At 38.4% G+C, this 19,501-nt stretch overlaps 1 protein-coding gene across 1 annotated transcript in view; it reads left to right on the top strand.

Annotated features, from left to right (window-relative positions):
• LOC142931705 (VPS10 domain-containing receptor SorCS3-like) overlaps positions 1-19,049 on the top strand; it is a 37,088-nt gene extending 18,039 nt beyond the window's left edge. The window contains exons 3-27 of the mRNA XM_076075767.1: positions 13-112; positions 289-447; positions 599-672; positions 1,507-1,571; positions 2,183-2,301; positions 3,820-3,909; positions 4,136-4,315; positions 5,271-5,417; positions 6,306-6,408; positions 6,768-6,844; positions 6,931-7,022; positions 7,824-7,931; positions 8,168-8,285; positions 8,479-8,612; positions 9,133-9,246; positions 9,816-9,987; positions 10,897-11,083; positions 11,366-11,499; positions 11,854-11,977; positions 12,292-12,404; positions 12,706-12,840; positions 13,341-13,440; positions 14,301-14,406; positions 14,536-14,693; positions 18,746-19,049. Of these exons, the coding sequence (XP_075931882.1) occupies positions 13-112; positions 289-447; positions 599-672; positions 1,507-1,571; positions 2,183-2,301; positions 3,820-3,909; positions 4,136-4,315; positions 5,271-5,417; positions 6,306-6,408; positions 6,768-6,844; positions 6,931-7,022; positions 7,824-7,931; positions 8,168-8,285; positions 8,479-8,612; positions 9,133-9,246; positions 9,816-9,987; positions 10,897-11,083; positions 11,366-11,499; positions 11,854-11,977; positions 12,292-12,404; positions 12,706-12,840; positions 13,341-13,440; positions 14,301-14,406; positions 14,536-14,693; positions 18,746-18,810 (2,974 nt within the window). The 3' untranslated portion in view covers positions 18,811-19,049. The remainder of the gene's footprint in view (positions 1-12; positions 113-288; positions 448-598; positions 673-1,506; positions 1,572-2,182; positions 2,302-3,819; positions 3,910-4,135; positions 4,316-5,270; positions 5,418-6,305; positions 6,409-6,767; positions 6,845-6,930; positions 7,023-7,823; positions 7,932-8,167; positions 8,286-8,478; positions 8,613-9,132; positions 9,247-9,815; positions 9,988-10,896; positions 11,084-11,365; positions 11,500-11,853; positions 11,978-12,291; positions 12,405-12,705; positions 12,841-13,340; positions 13,441-14,300; positions 14,407-14,535; positions 14,694-18,745) is intronic.
• Positions 19,050-19,501: the final 452 nt, after the last annotated feature.

Consider the following 19,501-nt stretch of genomic DNA (forward strand, 5'->3'; position numbering starts at 1 on the left):
GTTTACGTCCAGATCCTCTGATTATGGAAGCACCTACACCAAACTCAACGACAAAGTGGGCTCAAGGACAGTTTTAAGTTACCTGTACGTCTGCCCTACCAACAAACAGAAGGTCAGCATTTCCCTGTTGCTTTTGTCTCTTTGATCTCTTGCAAAGTCATTTCTGATATCAAATTACAGTTTTTAAAAAATTGCTGTCAAATGACGGTATCGCTGTCTCTCTCTCTCTCTCTCTCTCTCTCCCTCTCTTCTAATGCCATATCCTTTCTCTGGTTCTCTGTACTCTAGATAATGATACTTAGCGACCCAGAGGTAGAGAGCACTGTTCTCATCAGTTCAGATGAAGGGGCAAGCTTTGAGAAGCATCCCATTAACTTCAACATCCTGAGCCTGCTCTTCCACCCTGTACAGGATAACTGGATATTGGCTTACAGTCATGACAGCAAGGTAGCTTCTGAGTGAATGCACAATGAAGATAATGTATGGTGCTTTTTTTAAATGTTTTTTTTGGATGATGTGATGATGCCTGTGCTGCTCATTAACAATATATTCCTCCTAAAACCTGTGTGATGAAGATCGGCCTAATTTTATCTTGCAGCTGTACAGTTCAATGGACTTTGGGAGGAAATGGCAGCTTATTCACGACAACGTGATGCCAGGCCGATTCTACTGGTATGATTATGTGGATCCTATTTTTGTGTAGTGATTGATTGTAATTTGCATAATTATAGTGTTCATGACCCTGTGCTGCCAGAAGGATCCAGTGACCTCTTGTCAAAAACAGATCTTCATGGCAGTCAAGCATAAAACTATTATATCCACGTCACGTAGACCTGAAGGAATATTATCCTTTTTTTTCTCCATGGCACAAACATGACATGCTGTTTTTGCTGTCGCTGTCATTTAGTAATCTCGACTGCTCGAGCACAAGCCAGTGAATATTGATGTGAGCCCGTTTATCCCTGTTTGTCATGGTACGTGTCAAACCCAAGAGTGGTTTCTTGCCATGAAAGAAAGGACATTCGTTGGAGGACATCCTCTCCACATGCATGAACAGCGAGACGTTAGATAAATAAGAACAGCGCAGCAGGTATAGCGGCACCCGCTATACCGAAACAATGCATTATTTGTCCTCTTGAAAACCATTACTTTATGCACATTGTGGGAGATAGTTATTTTTCAAAATGGTTTTGCAGTCACCTACAGTTTCATAACAACACACATTTGCTATGGTGGATATTTCTGGGAATAGCTGATGTCTGTTGTTGTTTTCCTGTGTTGATGCTTTGGTGAAGTGAGATTAATTGCAGCTGGTGCTGCAGATTCTACACTGACTGTTTTACAGGAGATGAAAACATCTTTCTATGGGTTTTTACAGAATAGTAATGTCCATCTACAGCTGATACACAACCTGGCCTCCCCCTCTTTCATCTAATTGTCCCTTTCCTTCCCCATCTCCACTTCTTTCTGCTCCTCTCTATCTTCTCCTGCTCACGCTCTTTCAAGGGCGGTAATGGGGCTGGACAGTGAATCGGATTTGGTCCACATCGAGACGCGCATCGCAAAAGGCCGTGAGTGCTGCACTCAGGGCTGCTACAGTAGCAACACCCACAGGACCCTTTGCCTCTCATTTAGAGCGAGGTCACAGGGAAGATGAGACCCTTTCTGTTGTTCAGATTGGCCCCTGAAGTCTAGTAAAGCAGAATAGGTGTCTCCTGACAAAAACGGAGAGTTTTAGTGGGTTGATAGATGTTTCTTCTCTTTAATCTATCCCCTGTGTCTCATGGACAAACCTCAACTCCCCCGTTCTAAACGGCATGGTATATTCTGTCAAACCAATTATAGGGGTTTCCTGCATTGGAAAATATACCCACAGCCCTTCCTGTGGTGAGAAAAGCTGCCTCTGAATTATTAGAATTTTTTTTGTCGTGTGACACACCGCAAGTACTGCATTAGTCATGAATCTCAGCTGATTTTGAATCGCAAAAGGTCCTACTGCCTACTGTAGTATTAGTTGTTGAATTTTTTTCTTAATTTTTTCTACCGTTACCCAACTTAAAGTTGTTTCAGAACTGTAAACTTATGACTATGCGTTCTGTATAGCAGCTGCATACAAAGTACAGTTGGATGGTGTAAATGCTTGTAATTTACTTCTGATTGATTTCCTATCGCCTCTCTCCAGGCGCCCAGTATGTGAAGTGCAGAGCCCAACGATGCACAGAAGGCAATAGACTGTACCTCTTTCCTGGACATGTAGACACCAACTCACTGGTTGTGCAGGATGAATACGTTTTCACACAGGTTTGTGTAGTAATAGATAGATTTTCTTTTTACTATAGGCTACATTCTGTCTCTGTGAAGTTAGATTTTCTTGTTTTTTTATTTTTTATTTTGGTATTTTGTGCATCCACTTGCATTCTTCTCCGTCAAAACCCACATAATGGCTTTCCCCAACACACCTGATCCCCACTTACCCAATGTGGGTTTTGATTATGTTTTGTCTCGTTCATGCGAAGGCACGCTCAGTGTTTGCGTTTACTCACAGACATACTTCAAGCCTGAAAAATGTGTTTGCGAACTGAGATCACTAGAATAGGCAGGTTGGTGTCCTTATTATCATTCACTCTGACTTTGACTCCAATTAGACACCGACAGCCAGGGTCATTATTAGGAATCTAATTTTCAAATGCCCTCCGCTGTCATTGTTTTTTATCCACAGCTAAGTCATTTTCTCTCTGCTGGTCAGCCTTGATGCAGAAATCAAATGATATAGTTTTCTTGGGCTCAGTGTGTACTAAATCATTCTGCACTCTCCCATTTTGAATAAACACCCCTAAATGTTTACTGTTCATATTTGAATTTATTCATCCACAGATTTAATCTTTTTGATATGATATAATGTTGCAGCAGCAATACTTTAGGGTGACCCAGTTTCACTTTCAACACACTCAATCCACAGACTTGATTGGAATGGCTGTGATTTAAGAATGAAAATGTATGAAAAAAATACTTCACAGCGTGATTCAGAAATGGTGATTCAATAAAATGCCCAAATTGCATTTAGCCGAGATGAGATTGACCGTCAAGGCAGAGGCAGACGTGAGGAAGATGTCTGGTGAAAATAACTGGACACAGAGAGTGTCTGTGCTGCTCTGTGGTGGCACAGATGACTTTCTTGTGACTTTCATTGCTCGAGGCAGTTGGATTTAACTTGACAAAGAGTAATGAGGTTATCGATTGGGCTACAACGAAATAAGCAGTCTTCAACACCTCCAAAGTCTCTTGGGAGAGAAGGAACAGCCAAGTGCAACATCCTCAAAAATGTGGCCTGGGAAAATGCAGCTCATTGATTTTCGATAGATTATTCCATTAGAGCCCTAATGTAGTGTGTTGGGGGACAAACACCATCCTTCTAGTTGATTAGAAAATAAGCAATCAAGTAGTGTTACCCTGCCTGTTAGTGGATGGGAAAGTGCATTAAGATCTTCAAGACACACTGTAGATAAAGCCAACACAATTTTCAGTGCCTCTTAGCTTTAGACTAATCGAGATAATGATAATTTATCTTGTGCATTTTAGTCCGCTTTTGACACTGTTGAGTAAAATTGCCAACGTTTTATCAAGTCAGCCATGTGTTGCAAATTAATACAAGTCTAAGTACTATGCAGGAAAAACTCATGGCATCGATCAAAATGCAAATAAAAGAGTTGCTGACCTAAAATAGAGAAAAACAAGGTGTTAGGGGACGCAAAACTACAAAAAAAATGTTCATGTGGTCTATTTAAAGAATGACAAAGCTTTCTTGACTTCATTGCAAAGGTAACCAAGTCAGGACGAGCCAGCTACTTTGTCTCCTACATGAGAGAATCCTTCAAACGGATGAAATTACCTAAATATTGTCTACCAAAGGTAAGCTACAAAGACACCAAATAACTATCAGATCATTTATAAAAAATATCATTATCATGAAGAAACAAGATTATTGTTTTGTTTTTGTAGAGTACAAGTCGTACAGCTGTTATTTTGTGAAGAAGAGTCACACTTTATTAAAAAGCTCTTGAACAGTTTTTTTGTCTTTCTCACCCATCCTCTCTCTCTGTCTGTCTTACTTTCTCTCACCAACGCCTCCATGCAGGACATGCATATCATCAGTACGGATGAGAAGCAGGTATTTGCTGCGGTCCAGGAGTGGAATCAGAACAGCACCTACAGCCTGTATATCTCAGACTCCCCCGGGGTCTACTTTACACTTTCATTAGAGAACCTCAGAACCAGCAGAGGACCCGGCGGTAACCTACTGGTTGACTTTTATAAGGTGCGTAGTTAGTCTTGTTCATGGACTGCTGCTGTCACTTCACAACTAATGCCCCTTCAAGTTATTTCACATAGTAGGAGAAAACATTTGTTACTTTAATAACCTGTGATTGGAATTAAAGTAGGGCAGCAACTACCAATTGTTTTCATTATCAATTAATCTGGCTATTTTTTTCTCCATTAATTGATTAGTCATTTAGTCTATACATTTGTATCATATTTCAATCAGATCACGAGGGGACATATTCAAATTGCCTTTTTTAATCTAATCAACATTATACAATCAGTGATATAAAAAAATCTGAGAAAAGCAGTAAATCCTCACATTTAAGAAACTCAAACACAGTGGTGGAAGCACATTTACTCAAGTACCGCATCTTAAGCACAGTTTTATGTACTTTACTTGAGCATTTCCATTTTATGCTGCTATACATCTACTCTACTACTGTTGAGAGGTAATAAATATCCACTTCATTTATTTCACAGTTACAGTTACTAGTTACTTTTCAGATTAAGATTTTACTTACAATACATCTGATCAATCTTGAAAAGATGGTGCATTGTGTTACAGATTAAACTACGCAGCAAAGTAGTTCAAATTAGCCCCACCACAACCAGCTGCAACATTTAAGTACTGCTTACATGTTAATGCATTAATAACAATGAACTACAATCAAAACAGTGACAAGAGCCTTTCTGTGTAAAGAGTATTTTTTTCTTTTGATACTTCTCGTACATTTAGCTGATAATACTTCTGTACTTTTGAATATTATGAAAGCAGGACTTTACTTGTAACATGAATACTTCTTCCACCACTGCTCAAACAATTAATTGTTCATTATTCATTAATTTCCTGTTCATCAACTAACCCAGTAATCCTTTTAGCATGAATATGATTGTTACATCCTGAAAATATTTCAGATGATCATCAGCATCATTGCTGTTTTCTCTTGTAGGTTGAGGGGATAAATGGCATGTATCTCGCCAACAAACTGCTTGACAGTCATGTCAAGACTTTCATCACATACAACAAGGGACAAACATGGGCCCTGTTGCCAGCTCCTGCCACTGATGTGGCAAGAAATAACCTTCACTGCATTCTGGTGAGCTTGAGCCTTTGGGCAGGGGTGAAATGTATGCTTATTCATGCGAAATTAATCTTATGACATATATCATTCATCAAATGTTTCACCCTCATCAGCTGTGCTGTGGAAGTTCTTTGATTCAGAGCCATACTTGCACAGGGCGAGGCGCCAGCTTGCGCATGAGCCTCCTAAATGGCAGATGAGATGCTCTGCTGGAATATTCCTATTATCAGTGTAAAGCACAGAGTCATCGTGTATAGTTTCAGGGGTTCAGACTTTCCATTAACCTCTGTGATTTCAATTTACTACCTGTAGTCACATCGGACTAATGAATGTTAGATTACACTGAATTACATTATATAGCCGTGCTGTTATTCAGCAGGTAGGATATTTATCTAATCCAGTCAGTATGTTCTTTAGAGTCTGTTTGAAATAATGTATATTGTTCAGTTAATAGCAGGTAACATTTCTCTCTGTCATACAAAAGACCATTATGCTCCTGTCTGCTTTCTGACCCCTCTCCAACCCCTGCTGTTTGAAGAAACGTATTGATGTTTTTCAGTGTGCTTTAGTCTGAGAGATGAGTGAAAATGATTTGAATCAATTTTGCCAGTTTTATCAGTGCATCTTGGAGAATTTTAATTACATGCCTTGTTTGCTTTAGAATGAAACAATTCAAATGCCCTCTGCGTCCTCTCAGCCATGTTCTGCCTTTTTTTTTCCCAGGCAGAGAATATGAAAAGAACAAAGTATCTTTGTTTTATAAATGGCATCTGAGAACCTAGCACTTTTCTCTCAACGGGAAGCATAATTTGGAGGCAAAGCTAATTATAATTGCTTTTGTGAAGATCTGTCTGATACGTATTGTTTCAACCTGTGCTCCATTGGAATCCGTTTTGTTGACAGCCATTTTGTTCGCTGCATCTTCATCTGGAGATGTCAGAGAATCCCTACACGTCTGGACTCATCACCAGCAAAAAGTCTGTGCCGGGGATCATTGTGGCGACAGGTAGAGTTACCTAAAGCAAGAGCATTTGATTTATAGATTAAACTGATTAAAGGTATCCCTACTTTTTCAGATAAATGCACAGTGCAACCACAAAAACAAACAAAAATGATTCACACAGTGCCCTCTTTCTGTCATTGAAATCAGATTCTGAAACTTCAACTCCTAAATCTCCTATTTTGGAGGAGATGATTAGGTTGCAGTAAGTCATAGACGTGTCCTCCAGTGGAAAATGAGGGCATGCACAGATTCAAAAAACAACTCTTAACGATTGTATCAGGTGATGGTTTATATAGGTGTGTTATGGAGTCTTTGCTATGTAAATACAGACGGAGTAAAATTATTCATGTCTTTGTACTCAGGGAATACCGGAACAGAACTGTCCTCCACTAACCTTGGGATGTTTATAACATCTGATGCAGGAAATAGCTGGAGACAGGTGGGTCAGCACACTGCATGCATTTATCTTAAACAGATTATGTATTCATATTGAAAATGTGTTTTTTTCAATATGCACCAATACAGATTTTTGATGAACAGCACAACGTTTGGTTTCTTGACAATGGAGGGGCTTTGCTGGCAGTCCTACATGCAACAGCGCCTATTCGACACTTATGGTAGGTGTAGCTACTGTTCAACAATAGCTGACATCGTAATTACTGTAGGTTATACACCTTAGGTGTAATTTGAGTGTTCTCCCTGTTTTTGATGCAGCATATGATTAAATTTAATGTTTTGAAATGCTGATGGGCCAAGTTTGCATGGTTATTATATCGGCACTGCAGCTTCGGAACTGTCGGAATCATTTCCAACAGAAGAGAGTCTGTTCCAGCTTTGTACTCTTGGTTGGATATGATGGTTTGAGTGCTTTTATGTAAATGTAGAGTGGAGCAGGGTAGAAATATGAGACTGAGAATGCCCCGTAAGTCCCTCATATTGCGGGGGCTTTGTAACACTATCTACTTTGATGTCCCTGCACATTACAGCCCTGTCAAAAGTGATTAAGCTCTAGGAAAGGTGATTTGAAACCCCCCAAATCTATTTCTAATGTTACAACCTGAGTCATATCTCTCTTTTCCATTGTTTTGTCACCTTCAAAAATTTCCCTGGGCAGAGGAACATTTGTTCTATTGTTCAGCTCGGTGTGGAGATAATTTTTCACATTGAAGAGAATCTTAGGTGCTCCATTTTTCAACTGTGGCAAAAGCTAAATCACCTGACATTTTGTTTTAAAATCATATTTCTGTGTACCTTGTTTTTCCCTGCTCCTATGTACTTGTGATGTTTAATGTGACATGCATAGAGAAAACAATATATTTACAAGCCACTGCAGAGAGATGAGCATAGATGGATAGACAGAAAGACGGATGTTCATATGTTGACAGCTGTTGTTTTTTTTTGGGGTTTTTTTCTTGAAGGATCAGTCTAGACGAAGGAAAGAAATGGGACCGACACAGTTTCTCCTTGGCCCCTCTGTATGTGGACGCAGTTTTAATGGAGCCAGAATCTGACAATCACATTATCACGTAAGCAGAGACGGACAAGTACAGTCCAGCAGGAATAAAACACACATTATCATGCTTGAGGAATTTGCTCTTCTGTTTATGTAAACAAAGAAAGGTCCACCTATCTTGTCTGTCGGCATAAATTAATGAGATTTGCAGGTGCTACTATAATGGTACACCATCATATCAGAAACCTGTATATCTGTATCTCAAGATGGTTTCATCTCAAATCTGTGTTTTGGTGAATCATCTTCCAGTTTTTTTGGACACTTCAGTCATCGGTCAGAATGGCAGCTGATCAAGATCGACTACAAAGGCCTCTTTAACAGGAGATGCATGGATGGAGATTATCAAACATGGAACCTGCACGACAAGGTTACAGGGATATTAAACATTATTGATTTATTGTCAGCTTATTAAAGAGATGCACGTTTATCCGTCGTCTCTGTACAACATAGCACACTCGCTTAATGCATGAACCACATTTTTTTATTTCCATCTCTCTTTTCTTTCAAGAGTTTCTTTCAATCTTGTGATAAACGAAATCATCTTTTTCTTTGTTTGATAGGGAGAGCCGTGTGTGATGGGCGAGAAGCAGATCTTTATGAAGCGCACGCCAGGCAACCGTTGCATGCTGACCCAGGACTATTCGAGGATCTATACCTCAGAGCCATGCCTCTGCACAGCCTATGATTTTGAATGGTAAGGACTTCTTCTCTTAGCTTTCCCAACTAGGATTATATGGTAACTGGGACTTTTATCCCTCTTTAATTTCTTTCATTACATGTTTACCAAACATACATTTGTGATCAAAAACAGATGGTATCAGTTTGCAGAACTTCATAGCCTTAATATCCATCTTACATTCCACTTTTACTTGAACAACAATATGACTGTAATCATTAAATCTAATTATAGTTTTGAGTTTGTACATGGGAGTTAGGAACTTTTCATGGTGCTACTGTAATTTGCATAATGTCAAGTGACTTATTAGAATTCAATTAATTATGAATCTTTAAATGAATTTTAAATATAATTTATCAATCTGTTGGAAATTCTGTTTGATCCTGCTTGTCTGACAATCATGTCCCTAGTTATGGTCTTAAAATATGCGATGAAGTGCCAACTGCAAAGCATTTGCCCCACTACAAAAGCTTGTAGAAGCTAGATTATTTGAGGTGCAGTGTTTATCATTTCATGAAGTGTCATGTTTTGTTGACAGTGATTATGGGTGGGAACGCCAGGCGGACGGGAAGTGCTCCCCTGCTTTTTGGTTTAATCCAAATGGTGCTACTAAAAGCTGCAGGCCCAGCCAAAGCTTTCTTAACAGCACAGGGTAAGTGGCCCCCAGTGTTTAATCCATCACAAACCAATATTATTCCACTCCAGCTTGTTTGTCACGTTGTCTTGAACACAAACAGAAAATAATGGTTCGCTTTCTCAATGGTTCAGAAAAAAAGCCTCTCAGTAGAGCTGAAAAAAGTAACCTAATTCCATAATACATAATGATGCTGAGCCTGGTTTTGAGTTTTGCAGCATGTTTCCATTTTAAAAGTAACAAAATTGGCCAGGGTGCATTATACTGTAAATCGGTGTGCTGTCGATGGACACTTTCCTCCCACAATGAATTGCAGAATTGACAATGAGGAGCATGAAAACATATTCTAGATGTTGGTGAAACAGCTCCGAAACACAAACAAAAACAAAAACATTTTGCCCTCTCTTTGTGAAGTTATATTGAAAGTCGCATTCTAAAGTTTCAGTGTGATTGATATCAATTGCCGCAAGTCTTCATTCACCAAAGTACATCGATTTTTGCAAATTTGTATACTATTCAAATTAGTATGGTATATAAAAGTATGTAAAACAGGATTTTGACACTTTTCTTTGCTTTATGTTTCAAAGATATCGAAAGGTTTTGTCCAATAACTGTAAGGAGGGAGGGAGGAACGTGTACTCGCCCAAGAGGCAGGCGTGTCGTCCCAGACCCCCCCGAGGTCTAAGGCTGTCCACCAGTCAAGGAGAACTCAGTGCCACTGTTGGAAGCAACGTTACTTTCATGGTCTACCTCGATGATGTGAGTTGTATCGCCTAAAATCACTGTAGTGTTATCAGTAGCTATAGTTCCGGTAATTATTTTAAATTTCAATAAGTCTAGCATGACTGCATGCTCTGTGAGCTAAATGCTAACGTGAACATGCTAATATGCGCTCAATAACAATCATAATATGCTGATATTTTGCAGCTGTAATGTTTACCACAATCACCATCCTAGTATAGTGTGTTAGCATGCTTACATGTGCTATTTAACACTAAACACGGCGTACAGCTGAGGCTGATTACTGCCATACGTTTTCTGAGTGTCTGGTTGTACAAATATTGTTCAGTATTAGACAAATTAAGATTTTGACATGATGATGGCGCTACATAAAAGGTCAGAGGAAATGTAGTTATTAGGGGGCATTGAAGTGTGAATGAAATGACATGACAATCAATATATTTTCTGTTTTTGAGATATTTACTCAAAACTACAATTGTTGAGTCTTGAAATGTCTTGTTTTTTTATGTTTTGAAAAGAAGCCCTATTGACCTTTTCATATTAGTCTGGCAGAAAAACAGATGTGAAATAAAACCAAAGCGATCTGCATGGCTACATGCCACAAGGGGATAGTGAGAAAGTACTTTTTAGTTGAGCTGCTGGATTATTTTATCAGCTAGCAAGATGGCACCAGATGACAAACAAATCCTCGGGACACTTTCATGACCTCTGTTGCACTCTTTTTACTTTTCCTCTTCTTGTCTCAGTTGAATTTCCGTCTCCCTACATTCATATCCACCTGCAAAGTGTTTGTGACGCAGCTTGTAGGACATCTCAGCCCAAGCACTTTAGAAGCGGACTGTGCTTATTTCACTTGTATGTGATTGTGTTGAAGCATCCTGACCTAATCTGTAGTGACAGATGCCATGTGTTACCGCCTGTCCACAGGGAGACTCGTTGAGGACCAGCATCCAGCTAGACTTCGGGGACGGCATTAAGATCACATACTCTAACCTGAGCAGGGCCGATGATGGCATCAACCATGTCTACAGAACGACTGGGATTTACAGAGTGACAGCTTCTGCTGAAAACAACCAGGGATCTGACAGCAGCACACTGTTTTTACACATCACCAGTATGTGAATAAGAGACATCATTACTCATCCCTGCGGCAGTGCACATAGCATGAGTCTCTTACCTTTCATGGATAGTCACGTTCCCACTCTGCTGAATTTCTTTTTAGTCATGGCTGTAATACTTTTATGCGTTTTAGCCTTGTAAAATGGAAATACACACACCTGGAGCTAAAAACGCTCCATGTTTGATGAATTTATGTGTGTTTTACTCATGCCTGCATTTGCACATGTGTGTAATGCATGTATTTATGTATGTGGCGGTGTATTTGTTGCTGCCGCAGGTCCAGTGGAGCGTGTATATCTCTCCACTCCTATTGTAGCCATCAGGGGGAAGGAGGTTAATCTGACTGCGGTGGTATGGCCGAGTCACACCAGAACATTGACCTTCTTCTGGTGGTTTGACAACAGCTCCGAGGTGAGAAGCTTCTACTCCCACTCCAACCATTGTTCCAGGGCCACTTTTTGTTCTGTTTACTGCAGTCTTTTCCATCTTCTCTTGATGTCCTTGTGGTGTTGGTAACAAAGTGTAAATCTTAAAAGCCGTCACACAAATCATGTTAAATGTGACTGCACGTGACTTCACCGTGTCTTTCTGGAGAATCCAGACAGGAAGGCTGGTTGTATTTATTAATCACGCTGATTGTGTTCACTGCAGCACTACCTCATTATACAGTATGTCAAGGGCTGCATGTACGTAGTATTCTATATTCGGCTGAGAGGAATCAGGGTTTTCTCTGAAATTCCCTGTGTTTTTCCTTTTAAATTTTAGCCCATTATAACCTTGGAGGGAAGCATTTCGTACACATTTCAGAGGGAAGGAAAAAACAAGGTCACGGTCCAGGTTGCTTCTGGGAGCACCATAATGCAGGATTCAAAAGTTATAAATGTTAAAGGTGAGTGGGGGAGACGGTCTTCAAAGCACTTTAATTGGTCTGATGCATGTTACATGAATATGCAATATGCTTTCTCGGGGAAAGCATGATGCCTCTCGGTCCACGCTGCAAGCAACGCCACGTTGTTGTCAACATGGACTTATCTAATGAATAAAATGTCACGGAGGGCGAACACGAAATCTTGAGGAGCAATTAACTTCAAGGCGTATGTTGCCAAATGAGAAAAGACAAAACTGCACATCAGATTAATCAAAAACGAAACCAGAATTAACATTCATATTCTAACAGACATCAATTTGCCTTTTTTTTTCCAGAATTCTTCAGGTCGCTGCTGTTGTCATTCTCGCTAGCTCTTGATGAGCACAATCCTGACATCCCAGAGTGGAGGGAGGACATAGGCCGTGTGGTGCGGACAGCTCTGTCACAGGTACATAGAGAACATATTGCTCTGAGGTCTTTCCAGCAGCCATCGGCCACCAGCGGCTTTCAAGGCCATTACTATTTTATATCTGTGTGCAGTATTGATAAGGTAGTCACAATTTGTTATGGTCCATGTGTGTAATTTTTCCTTTGACGACAGTAACCAAACACTGTTATTTAGTGTGAATTTGAATTCACGTTGAATCCACATTTTGATTCACGTCAAAATGTGGATGTTTGGCTATTTTTACTTTATTGTCCAAAGTTTAGAAGTAACTTAATACCTGCCTGTTGTCTTGTCGTTGCAGGTATCTGGGGTCCCTGAAGATCAGCTTCTGGTGTCTTTGTATCCTGGACTTCCATCTACAGCAGAGCTCTTTATCCTGCCTGATGAGCAGACATCAAGTGAGCACAAGAGAGGGAGTGAGGAGGCTCTCGAGACGGTAAGAACCATGATTTATAGAAATATTAAGTTTCTTATCATGTGAACTTTACAGTATGAAAAAACAATCTCAACGCTTTTGCCAAATCAACAAATTATACCTGGCTTATTTATTGTGTACACAATAGAAAGGACATGTTTTAGGGGGCGTTAAATGCTGTAACATGTGAATTAGTCAAATTTCGGGGTGTTTGTAGCTGAATTTTTTAACTATGGAGAGAGCCAGGCTAGCTGTTTCCCCCTGATCACAGTCATTATGCTATGCTAAGCTAATTGCCTCCTGGCTAAACCTCCATACTCAACATACAGACATCAGAGTGATGTCAATGTTCTCATGTTACTCTTGCAAGAATCATATTTGTTGAACTATTTTTTTAAAGAAGTGCTAGTTATGATTTACCAGTTCATAATATGATGAGTGCATGACGATGTTTTACGTTACAGAGACTTAATGCATAATATATCATTCTCTGTTTTATATCTGTCTTATACCTAAAACAGATATCCGATATTTTTGTCACTGCCCTGAACCAAGGCCTGATCCAGTTTGAGCTGAAAGCGGATATTCACATTATTGTGTACATGACTCAGCAAACTTTGGGTGAGTTTGTTTTTAACCTGCCCATTGTTCCTGCATGCTTGGACCAACTGTTGCATCTAAAAACCTTTGGCAGGTACATCAAAAAGTGTTCAAATAGATATTAGTCTTAATTTATGCCAATTTAGTACAGTACTAAATACTAAAGTCTATCTGTGCTGTTTACAGTTAAAAGTTAAACCATGTGTCTTTTTTATGATTTAAGATTGAGTATTCCCCAAACACTGAAAAAATAAGACAAAGACAACCATAAACCCTGAGTGAGATTCATATGATACTATATACCACAGTACATCAGTTTTGCACTTGAGGCTGTGAGACAGTAGGTCTCTTTTGAAATCAGCCAATCAATCACACGATTGACAAAGAGGGCATTTGGTATGCAATGAGGAAATCGGCAGGGTCACTTGATCATTAGCATATCGCAAAAAACGTGTCGATCAACCCTGCTCGGCTTTACCCTTTTCATCCACCAACGGATCTGTCTTCATTTGTGTCTGCATACAAAGGTCTGGGTTGCCTTTAAAATGATCCAGAAAGGTCAAACTTCATAGGCTTCTCTCTCAAGGACAGAAAGGTGGGAGGGGGAATACTTTGAATATTGCATCTCAGCATTTAAAAACCCATGACTATGCATAAGCTGCATGACGGACCCCAGGGAGAGGCAGTAGACCTCCTAAAGATTCCTTTTAATACCCTGAGGGGATAACATGCATAGAGCAGCTCCTCAAACTGTACCTGCAGTTGTTACATGACATGAGGTGATGAAAGGGATCTCCTTAAAATAAGACATGGTTAAGAGGAAAATTAAAGCATTTGTCTTTTTCCAAATGTGGCGCTCATTTGACGCATTTGACTTTCAGCACCACTTGTGGATTCAAACTCCATCCACAGTGGGTCAGCCATGCTGATGCTGCTCACCGTGGTCTTTGTTGGTTTAGCAGCATTCTTCATCTACAAGTTCAAAAGGTGTGTTCACTTGGGTCAGGAAGTAAATTGTATTTGAATTGTATTGAATTCTCTTTTAAATCACAAACGATTTATCTTTGTTGCTCGTGAAGACCTTACACAGCAGCTCTGCTAATTCTCTGTCATTAGGAAAATCCCTTGGATCCATGTTCAAGCTGAGAATAGTCATGAGAAGGAACCGGAGGTGATCAGTACAGTCGGTCAGAATAACATGTCAAAGGTCAAGCTCAGTGAGTTTCCCTCTCCGAAAGAACTCATGGAAAAGGAGCTGGAGGCCACGAGCAGAGGTAAGTTAGCTACACATTTAATACTTGCCACCATTAACAATGAGTGGGTGGTGTACAAAATATACTGTATTTTAAGTAGTGATGGAAGAAGATTTACGTCTTTTATTTTAGTAAAATTAGCAATACCACAATTTACAATCTCTGTTAAATGTAAAACTCCTGCTTTCAAGACCTTGTAGTGTAAGTACATGTAAAGGTTGTCACTATGGAGCCAAAATGGACTGCTGTTGTTACATTATTATACATGTCGGATCATTATTATAGATGCAGTAACATGTAAACAGGATTTCAATGTTGTACCCATACAAACTAACTACCAACTGCAAGTACCAGGTGGTATAGAATTAAAATACTCTAGTAAAGTTTAATTACATGACAATTGTACTTCACTTAGTTCTTTTTCATAAATACATAAGTGAATGTATTTTAGGATTTAGAAAACTACAGTATTTGACAGGTGTGATGGCCCTTGATTGCTAAGACTAAATTAAATTAGAATATTCAAATCTGTATACTTTTTTGAAAATTTCAATGGCATAATATACTTTGACATTTTTATGACATCTTCATGGCAGACAATATGACTACATATAACTTTTCTTGACATTTTTATGACAGACAACACTCTGACTTGACGACTAGTATACCAAAACTTTTTCTCTGACATTTGTTATGGCATTTCTATGACATCATGTCATGATAACATGATATATTCATTACATACTATACAGTGACAATTTTTAATGTGACAGTTTTCTGACATACGTAGTGTACTTTGACATTGTTATAGCAAACATTTCATGACATTTATTTGAAGACGTTTTTTTCAACATAATCTATGGATTTTTTTTGACATGCAACACTATTACTTTTTATGACTTTTTCATGACTTTTTTCAACATACTATACTATGATTTTTTATTACTTTTTTAGACATACTATATCATAACTTCTTTTGACAAACTACGCTTCCTCATTTTTAATTACATTTTCATGACATACTATACTATGTTATGACATTTTAAGGAAATTGTATTGGTATACTAAATGCTCACTGACTCTAATACAGGATTTAAAGGATGGCTGTAATTGTAAAAGACTGATACTGATTAACATTAAACACTGTTTTCAATACATTGTAACTGTATTTTGGTGTAGACACAAAGTACATGGTTTCAGTTTTATCTAAACAACTGTAAATTAAAGTGCAGCACACATCTACGGTACTAGAACCTCTGTATCAATGCAATGTGTCATATATGTGGAAATTGAACGCCACAAGCAATTGCAGCACAGTAACCAGATATCACGATGACAAGTTACATTTTTGATTGCTCTGGCTGACATCCACAGTCATGTCTTTTAGATGACAACTACCCAGTCCCTGCAGACACTGGATTATCTGACAAAAGTAGCATTGCAGTACTCCTGACAAAGACATGTGGGCTGCAGGCTGCTTTTCTGGTCGCTCAGCACTTTGGCTATTCTTCATTTCTCAGCTGTTTGTACTTTTACAAGTCTTTGCTGATCTGAAACAAATCAACTCCTTTTTGGTGGCTTTCGAAAATGTTTATTTACAAAAGGGCAGATCAGCATGGGACCTTTTGATCTGTGGCTCGCTAGATCAAATGAATTTACAACCTGCTGTTTAATTAATGCTCTGAAATTTGGTTTGATTTTCATGCAGTCTGATTTGGGCTGGGGATACAAGTCTGTTGTATCCATTTTACAACAGCATATTATGATCAATCATTTGTCAGTTCAGGCCCCTGTCCAGTAATCATTCATCCTTTGTGAACATTGGCTTCATTATTCACTATTACATTGTGAATAATTCAATATGTTTATTTAATTGTGCTTGAAATATGCCTAGTATAAACTGCGTATCCCTCTGAAATATATTTTATAAAGTACATATGTTTTCATTGCTGTTAGGTAGGTCTTGCTCCAGCCAATGAAAAAAAGCCCCCTACCAGTGGAAAAACATTAACCAGTTTTAATTTAATTAATGTCTGGGTTCAGTGGTTTTACGTGTTCTCATTTTAGTCCAAATGGCTTTACAAGCACATAGAAAAGGCAGATTCTGCTGGCCATAGGTTTCACAGTTATAAAGGTAGAGATGAAGATTTGAACATTTAAAACAAGACGTTGCATATTAAAATGAAAATTTTAATGTAATGATGTAATGATTTATGTGATTACAAATTGGTTCTGAATGATTAACATGACAGCTCACATGGCCTCAAGCTGTAAAAGAAATTCAGCACAAGGCAGGAGGTTGTCTGAACAGGTTTCCTTAGTGATGTAGTTGTATTTCACAATGTGAGAAATACAAATTAATTCTATTTAAAGAAGTGTTGTTTACATAATCTACTTCTTTGGTAGACATCACTCTTGTTAGATGACGCTGGATGCTCATGCACTAAGGGAGAAGTTCACTTTTTTGAATGAAGGGTAGTGTGATGCAAGTATTTCACTAAAAGTTACATTTTTACATTGAAGAGCTACCTTAGGAGTAAAACAGCTCTTAGTTGAGTGTGAAGAATAAAACACATTTAACAAGAAACGTATTACTTGGAGCTACTCTCAAGTAATCGCATCATTAATTATATGTATTAATAGCCAATCAGAGACAAACACTAATGCCTAAATCTCTTTCACTGTTTATTCCTTTAAAAAAAATCCTTATTCAGTGATACAAACATTGATAATTTACATTTTTAATTGTGTGAAATCCCTGATGCACTATAAATGATATTTTTAGACAAACAATGTAGGAATTAAATGATAATGTGGAAGAGGTCGCTCATAGTGATGAACCTGAATTATCCCCTGAATCTTCAGCTCCCTTCTGATTTTCCAGAGCTACAGTTTCTGTGCATTGTTTTGATTTTGTTTCCTGCATCTTTACTGAATTGTTTGCCCTTACTACTCACATAGTGTTGTTTTAGTAGAGAAAAAAAAGGTTAGAGACGAGCTGGTGAACATAGTGAAGCATTTAGCAGCTAAAGAGACACATCTTTTTTCAGGAGTTGGTAGAGAGAGATCAAAAACAGAGTTTAAAGAGACTGAATGTTGGACTTGCATTCGTCAGGTAGCTAGAAGCACAACTCTAAATGAATAATAATGTTGCTCCGTAACGGCTGGATAGGTAAATAAGCAGCTGTTTTCTAGTTTGCCAAATCAACTTAAAAGGTAAATATGTTAATGTGGCCAAAAATGTAGTTATCTTCAGTTCAAATATGGACACCTCTAACTCTCTTAAATTTAGGAGCAAGTCTCTTTCCTTAGCTCTCTGTGTGATACAGTTACGTTTTTTCGGCATTAGATATTTCAATCTTAAATTGTATTCTTTCAGATCTTAATTTTAAACTTCTAAACTCCCCATATCCTTTACCTTACAAATTTACTACAGACTACATATATTTTAGTCTTAAAATACGCTCGTATTTTCTTTGGCAAATCTGAACTAACTGCCGGATCTTTTCCTTGATACATTTATTTACTGCCAGGTTATTAGTTATACAGGTGAACATGAAATTGGCTCCAAGCAGCTTCATACAAATCACCAAATTGAAAGTACTGACAGAGTTGAGACATGAAAGTACCACCTTTGAATAAGCCAGTGTCTGCACAATCTGAACGACCCCACTTGTCAAGGCGATCCTATCGTATCAGCCCTCCATCACCAGCTCAGCCCTGCTCTGGAGAAGCCATGTTCCTTTGAGACAACAGGGGGCTTTTCAACCAATATGCATGGCTGATGAATTCATTATTAAGTGTAAAAGCATATAAAAAATATTTGATCTCCAAGTGGAAAGATACGATAGAAGGCAAGATTGAATTTTGTGTTGATTGGTTGATGTTATTCCTTGACCCCAAAACCAATGTCATGTAGGCAAAGCAGAAATATAAAAGAAGTTGTGTTTGCAAAGAGTCTCTTTCATCATCATATCCTCAAAACGAAGCAACGTGTGATGTGCATGTAATGTCTAAGCAGTTGATTGTCCCTTTATTTTGTCTGTTTTTATTTTTCGTTTGCATGTTTTCAGGAGGAATTGGAAGAAATATGGAGAGAATTGTTACAAGGGAATTTCCAAACTGTTCAAACGTCTAAGACTCTGTTACTGAGTAAGTACAGATTGTCGTGTTACAATTGTGCTAAAATTGTTTGCTTTGTTGGCATTGTTTTCTTTTTATATACACATTCCACTGTGATAGCTGCTATCGTTCAAAGTCATGTTTTTAACCCACATGGGTAGAGTAAGCATCTTTACAATACTTGATGAAGATCAATCCACCGAGCCAGACTCTAGGGCCTCTAGTTGGAGGGCGGTGAATTGCTGGAAATGGCTTATAAAGTTAGCCAGAAAAAAAATGCCCAATTAGCCTCAAGGTTCCCGGCTCTACATTAACGCCATCTATTTCATGGATATTCAGCTGCCATTGTGTACTTTTGATGAATGCATCACCGCCTGTGACATATCATCATTTGTGTTAATTGGGAGGAAATTAGCAGAGGAAAAACAGAGTTCTTCAAATAATATACCTCAGAATCTATAAGAAACAGTGAAATGAGAAAAGTACCATTAAATTAACAGTTCAGTACAAGAGACATAATGTATAGGCTTCACTGTATATGTATAGATTTTTTAAATGTTACTTTCAATTCTGCATTGAATGACAGAGAATGAACACGACTCACTATAAGGACATTTAGGCCGTTAAGGACTATCATGATACAGGGCTTAAAATGATGAACACACTTGATGTAATAAAAATGAAATATTACAGTACTTGTTGATAAT

The sequence above is a fragment of the Anarhichas minor genome, unplaced genomic scaffold (genome assembly GCF_050575085.1).
Source record: "Anarhichas minor isolate MPS153535 unplaced genomic scaffold, ASM5057508v1 ptg000054l, whole genome shotgun sequence".
In the NCBI taxonomy this organism is placed as follows: Eukaryota; Metazoa; Chordata; class Actinopteri; order Perciformes; family Anarhichadidae; genus Anarhichas; species Anarhichas minor.